Genomic DNA, 16,737 nt, shown 5'->3' with positions numbered 1-16,737 from the left:
AGACAGCGGATGGTGGTTGCTGTGGGGTGGGGGAGGGAGTGAGTGTCAGGTTAAAGGGCTCCTTTCTAGGGGACGGAAGCGCCCTGGAATTGGGCAGTGATGACGCCTGCACAGCGCTGTGAGTGAGAACCCACTTAACTGCACACTTCAAAAACGTGGGCTTGGGGTTCTGTGAATTTATCTCAATAACAAAGGCCCCAAAAGTAGATTAGAAATCCAAGCAGAAATATTTGGTGCTCAGAATAATTAGTAAGATACACATTACTGAAAGGAACAAACAAATACTATTTTCAGAATAAACGTGACTAGACGTTGTCAGAAGCCTAGAATTAAAGTAAATCAGAATGGGCGGGTATGTGGTGAAGAACTGTTTTTACTTTACCTTTGAGATCTGTGGCCAGGACATGCGTTGTATCTCCCATTCCCGCTGTTTATTACCTAGTCATTGGTCACCTCAGTTCCTCCCGTGAGCGGCCGTGGGGTCCCCCGGGCCTACGGGGCTCGGTAGGCAGCCCCCTGCTGTCACTTCCAGACGCTGACACAGCGTCATGGCAGGTGAGGTGTCCTCCCCCTTCTCACCTTAGAGAGGAGGTTCAGACGCTGACCAGGAAGTTTCAGGAGCTGGAAGGAAGTAAGAAGGACGAGGAAGATGAGCCCGTGGCGGCGGCTCCCGAGGTAGGGCTGTCTGTTTTCACCTCCTGCCGGTGCGGGGAGGTGGGGGAGCCCTAAGCTGACGCTCCGAGGTCCCACTTGTTCCCACACCCGCGGTTTCTCCGGAAGCCCTCGGTGACAGTCTCGTTTTACCATCACTGTCGGTTTCTATGAGTGGTGCCATTGAGTCCTGGGCTTCTGGACTAACCGACGACGGTCAGTTCATCATACCACTTGTATCAGCTCGCCCCACGGACTTCTCCACTGAGAAGCACTTGTCTGCACAGAGCCTGCGGTCTTCCCGTGAGAAAGTCCAAATGTTTTTCTGTTTACAGAGAAGTTTCCCTGTAGATAATAAATGTGGACCCTAAAATAGTAGAAATAAGTGCGATTTTTATGGTCGTGATAGCAATTCTTGATTCTTTCCCCCTTAAAAACCAAGCTAGGGATCTCTTGCCTTTTATCTCAGAAGTCCCACCTACGTAATCCCGTACTGCACTGGAGGGAAGACCGTGACAGGACCCCCGCGAGGCGGACACTCGCGCACAGATGCCCAGGTGCACGAACCCAGACAGGGCGTCGCGGTCACCCTGGTGGCACCACGGGGCCTGCCGCCTCACGGGAGAGCGTTCCCCAGTCACAGGGCTCACGAAAGCCGGGCTTTACCGTGTACACCCGTGGGCCTCTGAGCACTGTGGACACAGTTTCCTCTAAATTAGAGAGTCTGGTCTGATAAGCGTCTCCGGTGTTCTCATATCCTGCCACCGCCTGCCCGAAGGCCATCTTCTCTGCCCCCCCGACCCCCTGGAGCTCATCCTTCTCACCTTGAATTCCCTGCAGACCCATGAAGAACCCAGCCAGCCTCCCAGCCCCACCGCCAGCCCCTCCCAGCCTGATGCTGAGCCAGACTGGAGCCAGGGGGGCTCCTCCTGGCCCCCCTCCACCTGCTCAGAGGGGAGGAGAGACGAGGCCGCCAGAGTCCTGCAGCGCAGGTGGAAGGGGTACCAGCGGCAGGTGAGCGCCCCGCGGCCCTGCTCCACCCGCTGGCGGGAGGCAGGGTGTGAGCGTGGACGGGCGGGAGGGAGGCGCGCTTGGAGGCGTGTGGGAGTTGGGGGTGCAGCGGCAGGTCTGGAGGCTCTGTCACCCTCCTGGTGGGCTCACGCAGTGGCGGGCCGGGTCCCCGGCTCCCTGGAACGCTGGCTCCGGGCACATCCTCTCCCCCAAGTGTGTTCCTGCCCTTCCGCAGGGCTCCTGGGACCGCGTTTTGTTAGGGGCAGGGAGAGGCTGTTGGGGGTTGGGGGGAGGAGGCGGGCCGGGCCAGGGGGCCGTGGGCCCGCACTGGTGCCTGTGAGCTGGGGCAGCGAGGACTGCGGACCCGAGCCCTGGGGGGACCCCCGCGTGGCCTGCAGAGAGGGCAGGGGCTCTCTGATGGTGGAGGGCCCTACGGGAGCCCTCCGGTTTATGAAACGCAGCTCAGTCCTCGTTCCCCCAGCCGGACAAGCACAACCAGAGTTCTCTGCTTACCTGAACGTTGTAAAATCTTAGCTCCAGAAAGTAGGCAGTGGAGGTTTGTTATTGTAATTTCTTCCCGACTTATTACAGAAGTGTGCAAAACACAGCAAGTTGAAAGGATTCAGTGCATTCAGTGAGGTTCTGATTCTTGCCCACCACCTCGATTCAACAAGAGTTAACATTTAGTCATGATTATTTTCCACACGTGCTGTTTTTTTCTGGAATTGTTTGCAAGTAAGTTTTAGATGTTATGAGGCCTCCGTGTGTATCTTCTCTGAATAAGGACATGCTGCAAACCGCAGGACTGTGGCCACACTCGAGACGCTTGCCCCCGAGATTCTGATGCGTGTTCAGGCTCGGGAGCCAGGGACCCAGAGCCTGCACGGGTTAGGGTTAGGGTGAGCGTGTCCTCCACAGAGGGCACCCTGTGCTCGGACGGCTCCAGCTGGGGGCCTCCCTCGTCCAGAGCCTCAGACAGCCCCGTCACAGCACATCCCCACGAGTCACTTCACGGCAGACACCCCCACCAGGCCGCGTTTTCCGCAGTGATTTGCCGTCCTGACCGTGGCCACCCGCTTCGCCCTCGCTGCTGCAGGCGTGTCCGGCTCCCCCAGCTCCACCTGCTGCTCCCAGGGAGTCAGGGAGGCCGGCACCGTGGTGTGGGTGGGGGGAGGGTGGGCTCGAGAAACAGACACAGCACTGCAAAAAGCTCACCCTCGTGTTAACTCGCCACTTTTCTCTCTCTTTCAGAAAGAAAGGGCTCTTCTGGATGAAGTAAGCAAGTTTTATTTCACCAATTTCCAAAACACATGTTTGCACTTTGGTTCCACTGCCTGTGGGGGAGGGGGTCCCTGTCTTCACGAAATCAGGCTAGACCCCAACACCGAGTCGAAACACTTGAGTGCTGCTAGTGTGCAGTTGGTGCGTGGATGATTTCACACTTCCGTCTCACTCACAGCATCCCCTCAGCACACTCGTGCGGACCTCAGTTCTGCATCCGCGAGCTGAGGGCCCTCGGAGCACGGACCGTAAGGCAGGCCAGTCCAGGCTGGAAGGTGGGTTCAGGGCACGCCCCCGGCGCCGTGGGGCCACCGGTCCCGCCTGCCCGGCCGGGGCGTCCCTGCACGGGGCCTTGAGGAGGAGAGGCCTCGCCGGACCGGGAGGAGAGGAAGGGCACCCGGGCAGAGTTGTCACGAGCGGAGCCCACTGGGAAGGGGAGAGCCAGGGTGTGCCCAGGACGCGGGCACCTAGGCTGCCGCTCTCCCGAGCCTCACAAGGGCTGCAGGCCCGTCCTCGGGCTCTGCTGTTGCTGACCGGGGCTAGAAGCGGGATCATGGAAATGACAGCACCGCTCCTAAAACCCGGCCTATTGATCCCAGAGCTTACAAAGCGTTCACGCAAGTTTCTAGAGAAAAGCGCTCAAGAGCAAGGTTAAAGGATAAATCACTCCTCTGCGATAGTGTGAGGTCACGCTCTACCCTGCTCGACCACAAAGACACACACAGAATGAAGTGTGGGAAATGGAGTAACTACCTCGGTAGCAAACGCACCTGGTAACGGACTCACACTAGTGGTGAGACGGGAGAGCCTCTACCCGACGATTCGTTTGTATTCCAGGATTTGCTTTACCGTGGGGTCCAGCGTCTGGGCCGGTTCTCTGTGGAGGCCAGGCATGTTTCTGGCTGGGAGAGGTCCGGGGCGAGTGAGGAGCAGGAGCCTCAAGGGCAGGAAGAAGCGGGGTGCCTTCTCTGCTGACAGGACCCCTGCTGCGGGAGCCTCGCCTCTTCCAGGGAAACTGACCTCTGTCTGTCTGTCTCTCTTGCCAGGCGGCTACCGTGCTGCAGGCAGCTTTCCGGGGGCATCTAGCTCGGGCGAGGCTGTTGTCCAGGGCAGCTTGTGTCTCAGAACCCCCCAGGATGCCGAGCCCTCCCACCCAGGTACCATCGGGGCTGCCCTCGGACCCGAGCCCTCTCTCTCTCTCTCCATCTCTTCTCACACTCCATCCACCGACAAGCTCTGGGACCTCCCTGGCGGTCCTGTGGTTAAGACACCACCTTCCAAAGCCGGGGGTGTGGGTTTAGTCCCTGGTCGGGGGGATAAGATCCCCCATGCCTATGGCCAAAACACGGAAAACAGAAGCAATATTGTAAGGGATTCAATAAAGACTTTAAGATTGGTCCACATCCAAAAATCAAAACAGGGCAAGTGCAGGCGTCTCCAGGCCCTGGCATCCTGCCCTGCCCTGGGTGTGCCCCTGGCCCCTGCCCCTGGGCACCTGGCAGGGTTGAGCTCAGGAGCTGAGTGGCGTGGAGGCGCTGGGACATGGAGTACCGTCTCCACTGCAGGGTCAAGACAGGCCTAAAGTGGGATAGGAGCACCCCCAACCCTGTGAACCACAAGACATAAATTTTAAGGATCTCTAGAGTCTTAAGAATTAACCTAAGTAACGAGAGGAACCACCTGAATCAGATTGCGCTGAGGGTCGAGGGTGACGGGCCTTACCGTGCGGGAGGGGGCAGGAGTCTCAGACGGTTCCCTCCCCCGCTCCCTGCGCCCCAGGACTCGCCCGAGCCCCGCATCCCGAGCCCTGCTGCCCAGGCCGAGGGAGACCCGTGGCAAGAGGAGGCCGTCACCATCATCCAGTCTGCCTTCCGGGCACACCTGGCACGGGCCAGGCACAGGTCGGTCCACCTGCAGGCCCCTGTGTCCAGACACCACCGGGTGGGAGCAGGCTGCCATCCAGGGAGGCACAGGGTGAGGGACCGGAGCGTGTTCCACCCGCCTCTCGCTGCTGGGGGCCCCAGGCTCCCGTCCTCAGAGGAGCCCTTCGTGGAACTGTTTCCTCTCGCTGGAAGCGTTAGAGTCCATGCGGCTCTGGGAGCCACTGGTTTGCAGACTGGCTGTGGCCTGTCCTGAGACCCTGTTTCTTCCTGGAGGAGATCGTGGCCTGAGCCGTGTTCAGGAAGACGGGGGTGTCGTCAGAGCTCCCCTCATCCACCCTCACTCTTGTCCACAGCTCCCTTCCCTCTGGACAGAGCCCCACAGCCCTCGACTCGGCCAAGTGGCGTTGACTGCGGGCCAGGGGCGGAGCTCGGGTCGGGGCCCAGGCCGGGAGGTGGGGGGCACGTCTGAGGTCCCTCACAGCCCCCATCTCAGGACCTGGGCCTGTCGGGTGCCGGCTGGCCGTGCTGGCCGCGGCTCTGGGGCCCCAGCTGCCGGCCTGGGGCTGGCCTGCGTGAGGTCTGAGCCGGCAGGTGTCTCTCTCCCCAGCCACCCCGGTCCCGGGGCCAGTACTGCTGCGGTTCCCGACAGGCCGGCCCAGCCACCCCCCAGGGCCCCCTGCTCTCCACCCTGCCCTGCGGCCGGTCCCGGTAAGTGCATTTCGTTTGGGTTTCACACGGGGGTGGCTGGCCTTCTGAGGTGGACACTGAAAGAGCTGCCAGCCTCCCGGGAGCCAGCCCGTGTAGTCGCGTCAGGGGGCTGGGCCCGGAGCTGGGTCCAGGGTCAGTGACCACCAGCCGCACGGTCCGAGCTTTGTGGCTTTGATTTTTATTCTCAGCTCTAACCACAGTGAGGTGGTTTCCCTCCTTTGGGCCAGTGTTTTTCCTGTTTGTTGCTTTTAAGCAAAACTGTATTTCCTTTTCTGCCTGCTTAAGACCTGCCAGCCGTCAGCGCAGAAACCCCTGGAGCGGTGGGGTGGCCGCCCGAGGAGAGGCCTGCCCCCGCTCTGCCCCGCTCTGCACTCAGGCCCTCGCGGCCGGGCCCTCCTGTGTGAGACAGAGCACGGGGCGAGACCACTTGCCCGTCGATTTTGGCCCGAAAGCTGATCCCGACTGTCCTCCAAGCCCTTCCCTCCTGTAACTGGGAAGGCTCCATCTGTACTTGCTTGGACCGTGAGGCCAGAGATGGGCAGAGGCAGTGTTTGGGGTCAGAGCGGTCACCAGACCAAAAGCACGGTCCTCAGCCTGGCTCGGGAGCAAGGCCTGCAGGCGGGAACCTCCCGAGATGGGCTTTCAGGGCTGAGCCCTGAGGTCGTGAAGATGGACTCGCGGAAAGGGGGTCGCGGGGAGGGAAGGGCGCTTCCCATCAAGGAAAAGCTACAAAAGGAGCGGCATTTCTGACCAAGACGGGTGGGAAGACGTGTGGTGTGACCACGAGTCTGTGCAGATGACAGCCTCTGTCTGCGTGCCACCGCAGGGCAGGGAGACAGCGAGGGCAGCGGCAGGGAGACCGCCAAGGGGCCGGCTCCAGAGGACGGGGCGCCGAGGCCGCCACCCTGCTCCGGTGAGTGTGGGATCCCGTGGCCAAGGCCCCTGCCCTCCAGGCTCATCTAACCTGGAAGTCAGTTCAGTTCAGTTCAGTCGCTCAGTCGTGTCCAACTCTTTGCGACCCCATGGACTGCAGCACGCCAGGCCTCCATGTCCATCACCAACTCCGGAATTTACTCAAACTCAGGTCCATCAGGTTGGTGATGCCATCCAGCCATCTCATCCTCTGTCCTCCCCTTCTCCTCCCGCCCTCAATCTTTCCCAGCATCAGTCTTTTCCAGTGAGTCAGTTCTTCAAATCAGGTGGCCAAAGGATTGGAGTTTCAGCTTCAGCATTAATCCTTCCAATGAACACCCAGGACTGATCTCCTTTAGGATGGACTGGTTGGATCTCCTTGCAGTCCAAGGGACTCTCAAGGGTCTTCTCCAACACCACAGTTCAAAAGCATCAATTCTTCAGCACTCAGCTTTCTTTATGGTCCAACTCTCACATCCATACGTGACTACTGGAAAACCATAGCTTTGACTAGATGGACCTTTGTTGGCCAAGTAATGTCTCTGCTTTTTAATATGCTGTGTAGGTCGGTCATAGCTTTTCTTTCAAGAAACAAGCATCTTTTAATTTCATGGCTGCAGTCACCATCTGCAGTGATTTTGGAGCCCAAAACAATTAAGTCTCTCACTGTTTCTATTGTTTCCCCATCTATTTGCCATGAAGTGATGGGACCAGATGCCATGATCTTAGTTTTCTGAATGTTGAGTTTTAAGCCAGCTTTTTCACTCTCCTCTTTCACTTTCATCAAGAGGCTCTTTAGCTCTTCTTCGCTTTCTGTCTTAAGGGTGATGTCATCTGCATATCTGAGGTTATTGATATTTCTCCCAGCAGTCTTGATTCTAGCTTGTGCTTTATCCAGCCTGGCATTTCACATGATGTCCTCTGAATATAAGTTAAATAAGCAGGGTGACAATATACAGCCTTGACGCACTCCTTTCCCGATTTAGAACCAGTCTGTTGTTCCATGTCTAGTTCTAACTGTTGCTTCTTGACCTGCATACAGATTCCTCAGGAGGCAGGTCAGGTGGTCTGGTATTCCCATCTCTTGAAGAATTTTCCACAGTTTGTTGTGATCCACACAGTCAAAGGCTTTGATGTAGTCAATGAAGCAGAAGTAGATGTTTCCTGGAACTCTCTTGCTTTTTTGATGATCCAACAGATGTTGGGAATTTGATCTCTGGTTCCTCTGCCTTTTCTAAATCCAGCTTGAACATCTGGAAGTTCACCGTTCACGTACTGTTGAAGCCTGGCTTGGAGAATCTACAGCCTTCTAGAGCTAACACCCAAAAAAGATGTCCTTTTCATTATAGGGGACTGGAATGCAAAAGTAGGAAGTCAAGAGGTACTGGAGTAACAGGCAAATTTGGCCTTGGAGTACAGAATGAAGCAGGGCAAAGACTAATAGAGTTTTGCCAAGAGAACGCACTGGTCATAGCAAACACCCTCTTCCAACAACACAAGAGAAGACTCTACACATGGACATCACCAGATGGACAACACCGAAATCAGACTGATTATATTCTTTGCAGCCAAAGATGGAGAAGCTCTACACAGTCAGCAAAAACAAGACCGGGAGCTGACTGTGACTCAGATCATGAACTCCTTATTGCCAAATTCAGACTTAAATTGAAGAAAGTAGGGAAAACCACCAGACCATTCAGGTATGACCTAAATCAAATCCCTAAGTGACAAATAGATTCAAGGGATTACATCTGATAGACAGAGTGCCTGAAAAACTATAGACAGAGGTTCGAAGTTCGTGACATTGTACAGGAGGCAGTGATCAAGACCATCCCCGTGAAAAAGAAATGCAGAAAGGCAAAATGGTTGTCTGAGGAGGCCTTACGAATAGCTGAGAGAAGAACAGAAGCTAAAGGCAAAGGAGAGAAGGCACGATATACCCATTTGAAGGCAGAGTTCCGAAGGATGGCAGGGAGAGGCAAGAAAGCCGTCCTCACTGACCTGGAAGCCCCACGTTTGACGTCGCCCTCTGTCCGGCTCAGTACCCCCCGGCTCTGTTAGAGCCGGGACAGCCACCTTGGACATTCCCTCCCAGACCTCACTCATCAAGCTCCCCACGCCGGCACGTTTTCCTCCAGAACCCAGTTTCACTCTGATGTCAGCAGACCCCACGCTGGGTGACCTTTAGAGGCTTCGATCAGGGCTGAAGTGTCTGTTTGTGCCGCCTTTTTCTCCTCTCCTTAAACGTGTGTCATTTTGAAGCGGCCGCTGTCCCTCCTGCCTGATGGGCACCTTCGCAGGTCTCTGTCAGGCCTCCTATTCACACGAGGAAGCAGTCTCCATGAAAACTGGACAGTGAGTGCCTCTCTGATCTGATTGTGAGAGTATTTTTAAAGGAAAATAACTGAAGATAACCTCGAAAACTGATGTTTTTAATTTCAGAAGCTTCCACTTTAATCATTTTCTTGGAAGTTACAGAGAAAAAGCTGGCCCGTCACAGCATGTGCAGAGCGGCTGGGCCGTAATTTCCTCCCTTCTTTTATCTCAGATCGGGGATCGGCGCCTCTTTTATTCCACTCTGCGGAGCAGTGAGAGCAAGGCGCCCCGGCCCCTCCCTCGCTCCCTATCCAGGGGCCATGGAGGCTGGAGGTGGTCTGCAGGGTGGCCCGCAGGCAGTGCCCCAGCCTCGCCTCAGCTGGGGGATGGAGAGCGTAGTCGTGTGTGGGAAAAGGAGTGGATAGTCACAGTGGTCCCCAGATCTCCCGTCCAGTCCCACCCCCTCCTCCTCAGGGCTCATGTCCTCCTGCGGACGCTGGGGCCACCGGCCACCAGACCCCTGGACTCTGCCAGAAGGGCGACTCGTGGAGAATTCCCGCCACAGCCCCGTGTCCCCTCCCTTTCGTGGGTGCCTTGCCAACCTGCTGGTGCTGAGCGTGGGGGCGGGGCTGTGCAGCGGGCAGCGGGCCGGTCGTCTACCCAGGGGCCCCGAGCGTGGTCGTGATGCCCCCTGTCTCTGTTTCAGTGGAGTCCCCTGTCTCGGGGGGTGGCTGTGCAGTGGGGAGCGGGCCGGTCGTCCACCCCGGGGCCCCGAGCGTGGCCCTGACACCCCCCGTCTGTGTTTCAGCGGAGCCCCCCGTCTCGGGACTGCAGCCCATGGCACCCACACCCGCGGAGGATGTGAACTCCGACGACTCCGACGAGATCGTCCTAGCACCGTCTCTGCCCACGAGGAAGAGCGCCTGCCTGCCCTAGGCCCCGGGCTGGCCTGCATGCCGTGACGCCCGTCAGGGACGCCGGGCTCAGAGGACAGGCTAAAGATTGGAGAGTAATGTATCTTGTTAGGAAAAGAACGCTACCTGCTGGACACCTCGGCCTTCCCTGCCTCTTCTCTCTGTTTGCCCCTTTGCTTGTTTGTTGAAGGGACCCAAGGCCTTTCCTTTACCTTTGGGAAGGGGTCGCCCTGTTCTGACCCCTGGCTGCCCCTCCCGCGGTGGTCTTCAGAGCCCACAGACTTTCTCCTCGTACTAGAGGGCTGCAGGGAGCCCACAGAGACGGTCTGCATGGCCCCTTCGGGCCCCTGTGGCCGAGACATGGACAGCACCGTCGACGGCGCTCCATCACCCTCCGGACGGCTCTGCCAGCGGGTCAAGCTGGACGCACCTGCTGTGCCTTTTGGAAGAGCGAGTGAGCAGGAGACAGGCCTACAGTCAGGGAAGTCTCTCCATTCCTGAGACAGAACGCAGTTCCGGAGACGTCGGCAACATCAGGGCCCCCAGATGGCCCATGTGCCTCACCCCCCCACACACAGGCTCTTCTGCCACTTTCCCTTGGGGCACTGATCCCAGTCAGGGGTTGGGGGTAGGTTGGTCACTGAGTGGAATAAGCCTTAAAAAAATACCAAATTACAGTCACAGAAGCAGCATCAAGGCCGCTTCTACAGCACACAGCTGGTGCAGGGGGGTTGCTGTCCCCCAAGCCCAGCGGCAGGTGCTACAGACTCCGTGGGGCTGCCCCGCGCGCCCACCGCATGCAGACCCCAGCTCTGAGGGGCCGCAGCCTGGGGCGGGAGTGGACATGAGGGCCTTTTAGGAGCTCGGGTCTGCTTCCTGTCTGGGAGATCAGCCCTGGCTGACGGGGGGAGCCTAAGGGCGTCCAGGCCCCCAACACCCAGGGCTGCTGCCCAGCCTCTCCCGGGGCGGGCCGTGCAGCTCAGGGAGGGCTCACGGCACAAAGCCGGCTCTCAGCTGAGCCCAGGGGCCTGCCCACACCCTGGGTCTCGTCCCCGCCGACCCCCAGCCCCCCCACCTACAGCTCCTGGTGTTGAACCTCAGGGGCTCCGGCTCAGACGTGTCCTCCTCTCAGGAATCTCTTGGCCCTCCTCTTGGTGGTCAGAAGCTTCTGGCTCCAGCACCGACGAGGTGTGTGGCCCAAGGAGCCTGTGTGGTTCTGGCTCATGCGTGCGGCAACCTCCCAACCCAGCCCCGTTCACCCCGGGTCACTCGGGGGACCCCGGCCCCCTTTACCGCTTAGGTATTATTCATACCGTAGCTTGAGAAAACGCCGGCTGGGGACCGGGCTTGAGTTATTTTTTTCTTTATTTGGCCCTGAGCCGCCAAATCCACTGTTTTCCGTCTGTTTCCCCATTGGACTGATGGCTCACGCGGCTGGATTCCGGCTGACCTCTGCCCTGTTTCGTCCACTGGGTCCGCTGCTCCTCTTGGTGCTGGCTCAGCTGAGGCCCGTAGGAGGCACCCAGAGGTGGTGGGGGCAGTGCCCGTGGGCCTGCTCGTCCCCAGGGGTCCTGCTCCCCAGAACCCACTCAAAACCGGGTGTTTCAGCTTCAGTCCTACTTAGGAGCCCAAGGCTCTGGGCCCTGCAGCAGAGATCACCTTCAGGACACCACCACCACCGCCCCAGGGCCTGGAGACCAGGCCGTGTGCAGCAGGCTAGCCATCAGCAGAGCTGGGCGAAGTCAGCCCCCGAACCCGAGTTTTACAAGAAAATGGCCCTGAGGATTGTAAACGCGTAGATGCCTATGCTCCTTGCGTCCGGCAATGTTGATGTAGGAAAAGTGGAGTCTTGCAGCCAGCTCAGTGAACGGCTGACCGCAAGGCTGTGACCCTCTGACACTGTGCGGCTCCGTCCCCTGGGGAATGCCAGGTGCCCGCGGGCTTGCAGGGCCCAGGGCTCAGGCTGGGGTTCTAGGGCCTGAGCGGCACAGGAGCAGGGCCTGGGCTAGAGGGCCGCCTCCCGCGGTGCCCGCCTCCCGCAGTGCCTGCCTGCCTGGCGTTGCCCCATCAGGTCGCCCCGTAGAGGGACCAGAGCGCTGGTCCCAGCAGCAGGACCAAGTGCGTTAGGAAAGGGACAGCCACCAGCTCAGGTTGACTGGGGCCAGTGCTGCAGAGCTCTGCTTCATTCTTGAGCAGTAAATACACTCTGGGAAAGCCACATTCACCCTCAAGGTCTGAATATTTAAAATCCGCCAGAACCCACCTAAGCCAGTTCAATCCCTGCTGTGGTTTGGGAAGCAGTGTTCGGTCTCAGAAGTTCTGAGGACCGGAGGGTGGGCGTACACAGCTTCTCCGGGTCAGCCGGCTGCTGCCCCAGGACTCGGGGGTGGGGGGAGTGGGGGCTCCCCGAGCTCCCCGGGGTCTGTCAGCAGCTAATAGAGCCAGGCGAGCCTCCTTCAGGGCCAGAGGTCTCACTCGTCAGGGAGTCGCAGGGTGACGCCAGCACGCAGCCTCCATGGGAGGGGCGCCATCACTTGTCCCCAGTGACGGCCGTGTAGTTTCCCGACCTTACGCGTAACTTATCCGTGAACCTTTGGAAGGGATCAGGTTTCCCTCTGCGCGGTATCGGCTTTTGTAAATAAACGTTGTTTGGCGGGTCTTTGTCTGGACTGCCCCGCAGACCTGTGGCTTTTCATGCACGACCCTCGGGGGTGCAGTCACCAAGGCTCCTGGGCTTCTGTGCACGGCACAGGCTTGGGGGTGGGGGCCCCGCAGTCAGCTTCCTGCCGTGCAGCCTCTGCTGTCTCTTCGGATTTCTCCTCCTCGCTTGTGAGCGAGGGCATGAGCATCACAACGTGAAAATGAGGGGGGTTTCTCCCCCTCAGTCTTTAATTTTTGTTTTAGGAGCAGAGGAGGAATAACTTACTTAGGAATCACACAGATGCCAAGGACCCCTCAAAAAGCTGACTTCTAGAAAAATAACTGTTTTCCAACATTTTGTGGGAAAATCTCAGCACGAGGTGCACCTGTGTCTTGGCTTGCTCGCGGTGGCTTGCCGGGCCCTTGAACTTGTCTGAAGCCCTTCCAGGGCTGGCTGGTTGGCTCCAGCGCCAGCCCGAGCCAGTCACCCTGTGCCCTGTGGGCAAGCCGTTCATTTGGGAGACTTGGTGCTGTCAGAGGAGCGGGCTGGGCTTCAGGAGGCTCCAGCAGAGGAGAGCAGGGCTTGTCAGACCTCAGCCTGGCCACGAGCCTGCTGCACCCACTCTTGCGTGAGGCTGGGGTCCGGCAGCAGAGAGGCAGCCTCGAGGGGAGGTGGTGGGAGGAGAATGGAGTATGCCCCGCCCCAACAAGAAGAGAGGCGGCACGCGGGTGTGAACCTGTGGACACACACATATGCACACACACGGGACCCTCTCCTGACGCCTTCCAGCTCTTCACTTTCGAGGTGGCCCCAGTCTGGTCTGCCAAGGAGCACCTGAGCCTCGCTGGAGGCTGCGGGCCCCTGCCAGGATGATTTTAAATACAAGGTTCCTCAAAGTCACAGAGGAACAGAGAGAGGAAATGTCGGAACGCAAACCCCTGGTTTCTTTCAGCTGTCGTTGGGTCAGAGTGTGAATGTGGGGTGAGGAACCGGTCGCCAGCTCGTGGCCTCTGGCCAGTGCTGCCTGTCCTGCCTGGAGCCGCATTAGACGGTCCTGCCTGGGGCCCTGGGGGAACGTTTCCATGGTGCCGTGTCCTTTCTGAATAGGGAGACGGGGAGCCCCTGAGCTATTCGCTAATGAAGCCCAGAACAGCCCGGATTCAAAGCAGCGGGTCCAGTGTGTGCCAGGGCTCCCGGCTGCATCCAGGCGGCCTCCCGGCCCCTCCCTTCCAGCCGGGCTTGCAGGGGTGAGAGCTGGCAGCCTGGGGGTAGGGGGCTGTGGGCGCAGCGTGTGGAAACGGCAGAAGGCTGCTGTCCCTGCTCACAGCAGCCTCGTCCACTGGCGTCCGTCTCAGAGGGTCTCCTGCTCAGCGTAGGGACGGCCCCTCTCTCTGCAGCTGGGGACCCAGGGGCCCCTCCCCGAGCACCCTGGCCCGTACCGACCCTTCCTCCGCTTGTCGGTCAGACATGGGTGTCCCCAGGACTCTGACCCCAACACCCAGAACCCTCAGTGTGGACGTGGGCGATTGCACACACGCCTCTCCAGTGCCTCAAACCTGGCTTAGCCCAGCGCTGACTTACCTTTGCCCCTAACCTGCCCCCTGCCAGAGGCCCCACCTCAGAGAATCACAGGCGTCCCCGCCATGTCCCCCAGCCTCCTCACCCTCCGCAGTCTCCAGACCCCAGCGGCTGCTCCTCTGAGGCCCCAGCATCTGCTCTGCAGCCTGGTGAGCCCCCAGGCGCCCCTCGGACCCCAGGCACCGCCCAGCTCCTGATGATGCCGTGCCCCCCGCACACCGCCGCAACAGGCAGAGCAAACACACACACTCTGACTGAAGCCTCGGGGAGCGATGCGTGTGAAGCTCCACCATTTCTCCTGAGGTGCCCACAAAAACCAACCTGAAAGTTGCGATACTTTCTATAGAGGTGAATTACACTGGAAAAAGCCAACTTGCTCATGATGCATTAATTTGGCGACACATATTTGAAATCATATAAAACAACGCAAACTTTGGTTTCGTGAACACAGGGTGACATCACCCCCGGCTTCGGTTCTTCCTTCCACGCGGACGGCCACAGGTGTCTCCCCCGGCCGAGTCTTCCTCACCCACGCCTGGCTCTCCAGCCGCCTCCTCACCGTCTCTCTTCAGATGTCTTGACATCTTCTCCAAAATGACACAGGCCTCACACCCGTTAGCATGGCTACTATAAAAACAAAAATAAAACTCACAGGTGTTGGTGAGCAGATGGGGAGGCAGGAATCTTGTGCCCTGACGGTGAGAATTTAAGATGACAACTGTCGTGGACAGTTGAATGGTGATTCCTTAAAAAGTCAAATATAGACTCCATGTACGCATGCTCAGGGGCTTCAGTCGTGTCCGAGTCTTTGTGACCCCATGGACTGTAACGCACCAGGCTCCTCTGTCCATGGGATTCTCCAGGCAGGAATACTGGAGTGGGTTGCCATGCCCTCCTCCAGGGGGTCTTCTCGTCCCAGGGACAGAACCTGTTTCATATCTCCTGCATTGGCAGGCGGGTTCTCCCAGGGGAGGTCCGTAGACTCACCACATGATCCAGCAATTCCACTTCTCCACCTACACCCCAAAGAGTTGACAGCATGGACTCAAACAGGTATTTGCACACCCGTGTTTACAACATTATTCACAAAAGCCCAAAGGTGGAAGCTAGCCAGGTCTATCGAGTGAACAGACAATCTTAACAGGGTTCATCCATTCAGTGGAATATGTTTCAGCTTTAAAATGAAGGAAGGGCCTTCCCTGGTGGCCCAGTGGCTAAGACTCCGTGCTCCCAATGCAGCGGGCCCAGGTTCGATCCCTGTCAGGAAACTAGATCGCACGTGCTTCAACTAAGGGGTCACAGGCCGGAACTAAGACCCAGCACAGCCAAATAAATAAATATAAATCGGTTATACCCCAAAACAGAAAGTTTAAAGTTTGGGGAAAATATAAAGTAAAAATGCTTTGCCAAAGTCCTTTGAGGAGCTGGAGGCTTCCCAGGGTATGAGCTATCTTGTCTGCTTGCATGGCCTTGCAGTAAAACTTTCTCTGCTCCAATAAATAAATATAAATAAATATTTTTATTTTCTTAGCATTTGTTTATTTGACTTCACTGTGTCTTACTTTTGGCACATGGGATCTTTAGTTGAGTCATGAAAACTTTTAATTGTAGCAAGTGGGATCTTGTTCCCTGTCCAGGGATCAAACCCAGCCTCCCTGCATTGAGAGCACAGTCTCAGCCACTGGACCACCAGGCAAGTCCCTAAATAAGGATTTTTTTTTTAAAGGAAAGAAATTCTGATACTTGGTACAATATTGGATGGACCTTAAGGACACGATGCTCAGTGGGATACGCCGGACATGATGCTCAGTGGGATAAGCCGGACATGATGCTCAGTGGGATAAGCTGGACGTGATGCTCAGTGGGATAAGCCGGACAGAAAAGGACAAATACTGTGGGATTCCACTTCTTTTATTGTTGCCTCCCGCTTCTGAATACAAGGCTTCGTGGTCCACAGTGGCTGCTTGAGCTCCAGCCACAACAGATGCATTTCAGCCAGCAGGAAGGTAAAAGGGGGCGTCCTCTCACTTGAGAACACCTCCACTTACATCCCGTTGGTCAGAACAGTTGCACATCCAGCTACAAGGGAGCCTGGAAATAGTGTCTTTGATTCTGGGTGGCAATGCACTCAACACAAACGAGAGTGTTACTAAGGAGGAAGAGAAGGATGGACGCGGCTGGTGGCCGCCCTCCCCTCCCTGTTCCTCCAGCGTCAGGCCCTGTGATCCTCCTCCCCACACTGCCTCTGTGGTCCTCAGTGTAAAACCCAGTGTAAACACACGCCTTTCCCCTCCCAACAGACTCGCGTGCATTCCACGTTCCACGTGGCGCCCCGGATCCCCTCTACGCCCCAACTCGGCCCACCACTCCCCGCCCTTTCCAGAAACACGAGGCCCGTCCCCGCCTCCAGCCGGCCCCTCATTTGGGCTGTTTCCCAGCCAGGAATGTCCTCTCCACCAAGCCAAGCCCGCACTGCTGAGAAGCTCTCAGGGATCAGCCCCTCCCTCCTTTGTGCTCTCACAAAACGAGTTCATTCCCCGCGAGTTAAGATTTCCTGCACGCTTGCAGCGTGCTGGGCGCTGGGGGGGGGAAGACACCTTGTGCTCGGCATCAAGGTGGATTTCATCTGCAGGCGAAGTCTGCCTCTCACCCGGGCTGGGCTCTGGGGCGGCTGGAGTACCCCCCTTCCCCACCCAATGCCTACCTGCCCAGGTGCCAGGTTCCAGGTCAGCAGGACTTCGGCTCAGCACTCCTCAGCAGGGCGGCGGGGGCCCTGGCAGGAGAGACCTGGGGGCACAGCGTGGAGGGGGCAGTGGCCAGGGGGTCAGTAACATGCTGTACC

The 16,737-nt window shown here is 57.9% G+C and overlaps 1 protein-coding gene and 1 long non-coding RNA gene across 51 annotated transcripts in view; one reads left to right on the top strand and one right to left on the bottom strand.

Moving 5' to 3' along the window:
- The window catches only part of IQCE (IQ motif containing E), a 40,270-nt gene extending 27,915 nt beyond the window's left edge, over nt 1-12,355 (top strand). For 14 of the 50 annotated variants that reach the window (XR_015154967.1, XR_015154964.1, XR_015154965.1 and 11 more), the window contains 10 exons: nt 585-675; nt 1,492-1,665; nt 2,914-2,937; nt 3,122-3,218; nt 3,990-4,100; nt 4,723-4,844; nt 5,434-5,534; nt 6,361-6,447; nt 7,691-8,801; nt 9,571-9,812. Coding sequence is in view for 34 of the 50 variants with exons in the window: in XM_086376746.1 (XP_086232872.1) it covers nt 585-675; nt 1,492-1,665; nt 2,914-2,937; nt 3,122-3,218; nt 3,990-4,100; nt 4,723-4,844; nt 5,434-5,534; nt 6,361-6,447; nt 9,571-9,724 (961 nt within the window). In the remaining 16 variants the exon portion in view is untranslated. Of the gene's footprint in view, nt 1-584; nt 676-1,491; nt 1,666-2,913; nt 2,938-3,121; nt 3,219-3,989; nt 4,101-4,722; nt 4,845-5,433; nt 5,535-6,360; nt 6,448-7,690; nt 8,802-9,570 lie in introns of those variants that run through there. The other 36 variants (XM_086376754.1, XM_086376757.1, XM_086376744.1 and 33 more) reach the window with 9 other exon arrangements.
- A 1,915-nt stretch (nt 12,356-14,270) lies between these two features.
- LOC147344696 (uncharacterized) lies at nt 14,271-16,737 on the bottom strand. Its single transcript, XR_015154977.1, has 2 exons — nt 16,600-16,737; nt 14,271-14,522 (listed from the first exon to the last, which is right to left on the bottom strand). It is a non-coding gene; the product is annotated as an uncharacterized LOC147344696 (long non-coding RNA).

Source organism: Bos grunniens, chromosome 25, assembly GCF_055505025.1.
Source record: "Bos grunniens cultivar Pamir isolate PY7600 chromosome 25, Bosgru_T2T1.0, whole genome shotgun sequence".
Classification (NCBI taxonomy): Eukaryota; Metazoa; Chordata; class Mammalia; order Artiodactyla; family Bovidae; genus Bos; species Bos grunniens.
Note: the sequence above shows the minus strand (reverse complement) of the source record. Positions and strands in the feature narration are given on the sequence as shown.